The sequence below is a fragment of the Athene cunicularia genome, assembly GCF_003259725.1.
Source record: "Athene cunicularia isolate RWA chromosome 27 unlocalized genomic scaffold, athCun1 chr27_part1, whole genome shotgun sequence".
NCBI classification, from domain to species: domain Eukaryota; kingdom Metazoa; phylum Chordata; class Aves; order Strigiformes; family Strigidae; genus Athene; species Athene cunicularia.
In genome coordinates, this window is record NW_020799138.1 from 794,500 (window position 1) to 799,284 (window position 4,785).

The following is a 4,785-nucleotide window of genomic DNA, read 5'->3' on the forward strand; positions in this document are numbered from 1 at the left end:
TTTCGCTGGCTTTAGACTCTTTAAAAAACCAAATAAATATATTTGTAGTTTTTAATGATATAAGACACTTGCGGGCAACTTGGTGTATCAGAGAGGATTCACTTGTGTTACTTCATGGAGGAGCAGCGGGGTGGGGCTGGAGCGAGCGGCTCCGCGTCTCAGGTGCAACAGTGAAATGTAAAACGTAGCCACGAGCAAGGAGCTGGGTCTGAATCACGCGGGGTGCCGGGAACTAAAGCGGAAGGAGAAGATCCCCAGTGTGCCGTGCTGCTTCTAGTGGGATGTGACAAAAGACCTGAAATCAGGGAGAGAAAAATGATGATCCTGGAATTTGGCTCTGGCTGTCAGGGGTGACGAAGCGCGCCGGCAACGCCTCCCGCCCGGGCTATAAAGGGCTCAAGGCAGGGGGAAGCGAGCACTCGCTGCCTGCGCTGCCGAGCCGGGTGTCTCTCGCCAGCCCTCCAGCCCCGCCAGCCTTGGCCATGAGCACCACCACTGTCAGGCAATACTCCTCCTCCACCTCCCTCAAGGGACTCGGTGGCCTGGGCGGGGGCTCCAGCAGGCTTTCCTCCGTGCGCGTGGGGGGCGCAGGGTACAGAGCCCCCAGCGTCCACGGAGCCTCTGGCAGCTACTCTGTCTCTTCCCGCATCGTCTCGGGGCTCGGCAGTGGCTATGGGGGCAGCTACTGCAGCAGCGTAGGAGGGGGCCTCGGCAGCGCCTTTGGGGGCAGCTATGGGGCCGGCTTCGGGGCCGGCTTTGGGGGCGGCTTTGGGGGCGGCTTTGGGGGTGGCGATGGCATCCTCCCGGCTGGCGAAAAGGAGACGATGCAGAACCTCAACGACCGCCTGGCTGCCTACCTGGACAAAGTGCGTGCCCTGGAGGAGGCCAACACGGACCTGGAGGTCAAGATCAGGGAATGGTACAAGAAGCAGGGACCTGGTCCAGACCGCGACTACAGCCCCTACTACAGGACCATCGAGGAGCTCAGGAACAAGGTAGGATGCTTGTCACTGCCGAGACATCTTCATTGAAGTCACGTTTAAAAAGATGACCCTGTTCCTGAAAGCTGAAGGGAAGAGCACCAACAAATGACAGGTCACTGGTCTGAGACGGGAAAAGCGGAGCTTGGAAATAACAGGGATCATTTCTGAACAGCAGGTCCTCGGCCATGTCCTCCCCGAGGCGCAGGGGTGGGGTCTGTACTGACTGTTTCAGGGTCAGGGCTGTCAGGGGCTGGCTCAAGTTGCCTGATGCCGCGGGGCGGGCGCTGCCCCACCAGCCATCTCCTGCCCCGGGCACCTGCTCCCCCTGGCAGGCTCCTGCTTAGGCGCTGCAGGCAGGGACACGTTATCTCTTTGGCACTCTTCAATACTGGGTGATATGCAAATGAAGATGCTAAGTCGTTCTCATAAACCCCTTACAAACCAGATCTTTTCTAACCTGATAGGAGGCTCCAGGTAGAGGTTAAAAAAGAAAGAACCTGCCCGATGGGATGGCTGGGTTTTGGGGGATGCAAACACAGAGGCGAGTGAAGTGCAGGAGCCCGAACAGCCTGTGGTGGTGGCTGGAGTCAAGCGCATGCCCCGCTCTGAAATGCAGCGGATGAAATCGCGGCCAAGCTTGTTTCTTTGTTCCCAGCAGCTCCCTGGCTGATCTTAGGCAAAGGCCCTTGAACAGAAGCGCCAGACTCTGTCCTTCCCCTCCCACCCGCCACCGCTGTCCCCCCTCTGCCCACGTTACTCATCGTGGTGACGGTGACGTCCCCAGCAAGCTCAGGCTTGGTGGGAGGGCTGAGGTGTGGGCGCCGGGTGAGGACAGGACCTGCCCTGGGAGGGGAGGGGGCAGCAGGCGGAGGGCTCAGCCCCGGGGGAATCACGTACCGACCGTTGTTCAGTTCCTTTAACCCTTCTCTTGGGCTTCACCTCGGGGTCAAGGGCTCTTGCCCTCACGCACAAAGTTCTCTTCAGATTCCGGGTGTGCTCTGACCCAGCTCCCAGACACATGTGGAGGCAGAAGCTTCTCTCCAGATTCCAGAAGTGCCGGGTCCCACAGAAACCCTCTGCTCGTGACCCGGAGGGAGGCAGACCCTTCCCTCCCCTCCCGCGCCGCAGCTGGGAAATCACCACATCAATATTCCCGGATTATTGCTTGGATATCCCCTGAAGCATCAGAACTCAGGGAGAGCTTTTCATTAGCTTGTGGCTACAGAAATTACCGCTCGTTAAATGGCCAATCATTTTCAAAATCCCAGAACAAGAATTTGTACCTCGGGTGCAATTACGAAAGCCAAACTAGTCAGGCACAAGACACTCCCTCCTCAACCCTTTTTTTCCTCCCAGCTGGGCTGTTCAGCATTGCCAGACAGAGCCCGGAGTGCTGCCAGGACTCTGAGTGTGGCGTGAGCACCCGGAGATGCCGCTCCGGAGGGGGCAACAGGCTGTGGCACGCGCGTGTGCCGGCGCCTGCACCCGACGGGATCAGCGCCAGTGGGAGACGGGGCAGGAGCAGCCCGTCCCTCCCTCCCTCTCTCTGCGCAGAGGCCGTGTGGAAGTTCAGCCTGACGCCTTCAGTGCTGCTCCGGCCCTTCTGAAGGGGAACTCGGGCAGCAGCACGCCGTTTTTGGGGACTACTTTTTCACTTTTCTGCTTTGTTTTATCCCCTGCCAGATTCTTTCTGCGACTGTTGAAAATGCCAACATCGTCTTACAGATCGACAACGCCAGGCTGGCAGCGGACGACTTCAGAACCAAGTGAGTCCAGCGCCTCTGAGAGCTCGTGGGAGAAGGGAGGGAAGAGCTGGTCTGCTTAAGGCTTTGCTTCACCAGGTCACTGCTCACCAACAGTGACACTGGGAATGTGCCCCTCTTCCTGGACACAGCGGTGCCCTGACAGTCCTGCACCGTGGGGAGCTGTGCACGCACAGTTAATAACAGCTGCTCGGCAGAAATGCACCAGGCTGGGGAAGGAAACGAGAAAAAAACTTCTATCAGCTTGGCCCCACGGTGCGACTGTGTGTGTGTCCCCAGGTTTGAGACGGAGCAGGCTCTGCGCCTGAGCGTGGAGGCCGACATCAACGGCCTGCGCAGGGTCCTGGATGAGCTGACCCTGGCCAGAGCTGACCTGGAGATGCAGATCGAGAACCTGAAGGAGGAGCTGGCTTATCTCAAGAAGAACCACGAGGAGGTGAGCACAGAGCCAGGGACCTACAAAACGTACCTTGTGCATAGAGGTCAGGTCAGGCGTGCAGGAGTGTCTCTGACATCAGGAGTAAGGGGGAGGGAAACAATTCTTTCGGCCAGGCCTCCGGGAGGAGGTTTGGGGGGTTCGTGTGCTGGGTACTAAGAAATCTGTCGCGACGGGAACACACGGGTGTCCCTCTGACATGTATCACGTGTCTCTTTTGCCCCAGGAGATGAACGCCCTGCGCGGGCAGGTAGGTGGAGAGATCAGCGTGGAGATGGATGCTGCTCCCGGGATCGACCTCACCAAGATCCTGGCCGAGATGAGGGAGCAGTACGAGAGCCTGGCGGACAAGAACCGCAGGGACGCCGAGCAGTGGTTCTTCAGCAAGGTGAGCCGGGGAGCCGGCAGTGCCGGGGGGTGCGGGACCGGGGCTGTGCCCCTCGCCGGGGCGGTGACGCACGGTTCTGCCTCCTCACAGACGGAAGAGCTGAACCGGGAGGTGGCCATCAACACGGAGCAGCTCCAGAGCGGCAAGACGGAGATCACGGAGCTGCGCCGCACCATCCAGAGCCTGGAGATCGACCTGCAGTCCCAGCTCAGCACGGTACGAGGGGCCGGCTCCCTGAGGGGCGGGGGGCTCGCAGCAGCGCGGGCCGGGGGACGCAGGGGCGCTGCCAGCCCCACACCACCGCCCCCCTGAGCCCGACCCTCTCCTCTGTGCGCAGAAAGCGGCGCTGGAGGGCACCTTGGCCGACACTGAAGCCCGCTACGGCACCCAGCTGGCCCAGCTGCAGGCGCTGATCACCAGCGTGGAGGAGCAGCTGGGCGAGCTGCGCTGCGACATGGAGCGCCAGAACCACGAGTACAGGGTCCTGCTGGACGTCAAATGCCGCCTGGAGCAGGAGATCGCCACGTACCGCCGGCTCCTGGAGGGCGAGGACGCCCAGTACGTAGAGGGGCTCCCTGGGGAGGGTGGCTCAGGGGGAGACGGGTGATAGACGCAGAACCTGCTCTCTGGGCGCTCGGTCCCGTTGCAGCGCCCAGGGCCGGTCTCCACGTTGGCACCAGCCGCAGGTCCCGGTGGCTCTGTCCCCGCTCCCTGCAGGGAGATGCTCTAACGGGCACCAGTTGGTGCTGGAAGGGGCGGTGGCCCCTCTGGCCTCTCGGAGACACCACGTGGGGCAGCAATTTTGGCAGCTGCTCTCAGCCTTTGCTGTTTTCCTCCTGCCTGAAATCAGAGCCTGCGTATCAACAACGAAAAAGAGTTTGTCCCTCAACTTCTCTCTGTTTTTCTCCCTCTCTTGTAGCATCTCTTCCCAGTACTCCTCTGCCATGGCCTCGCACTCCGGCAGAGACGGTAAGAACCTGTCTCGCTGTGCTCACCTGTAACAAACAGCTTGAGATCTGCTTTGGAGCAGCCGCCAGACCGAGGGGGGCTGAGGCCACTCCTGGGGCACGCTGTGCCACCTCGCTGGCTGCTCAGAGACCGCAGCGGCGAGAGCTCGGGTGCATCTTGCAGCTGCGAGCCACAGGGAAAGCTCTCAGGAAGGGCAATACCTTCCACTCCTGTACCGCAAGAACGGTCTGACCTAAACAGGCCTTG

At 60.5% G+C, this 4,785-nt stretch overlaps 1 protein-coding gene across 2 annotated transcripts in view; it reads left to right on the forward strand.

Annotated features, from left to right (window-relative positions):
* The first annotated feature begins 398 nt into the window (after window positions 1-398).
* Window positions 399-4,785, forward strand: part of LOC113489058 (keratin, type I cytoskeletal 14) — an 8,872-nt gene continuing 4,485 nt past the window's right edge. The window contains exons 1-7 of one of the 2 annotated variants that reach the window (XM_026864567.1): window positions 399-995; window positions 2,667-2,749; window positions 3,026-3,182; window positions 3,409-3,570; window positions 3,661-3,786; window positions 3,908-4,128; window positions 4,490-4,539. In XM_026864567.1, the coding sequence (XP_026720368.1) occupies window positions 483-995; window positions 2,667-2,749; window positions 3,026-3,182; window positions 3,409-3,570; window positions 3,661-3,786; window positions 3,908-4,128; window positions 4,490-4,539 (1,312 nt within the window). In that variant the 5' untranslated portion in view covers window positions 399-482. The remainder of the gene's footprint in view (window positions 996-2,666; window positions 2,750-3,025; window positions 3,183-3,408; window positions 3,571-3,660; window positions 3,787-3,907; window positions 4,129-4,489; window positions 4,540-4,785) is intronic. The other variant, XM_026864568.1, reaches the window with a different exon arrangement.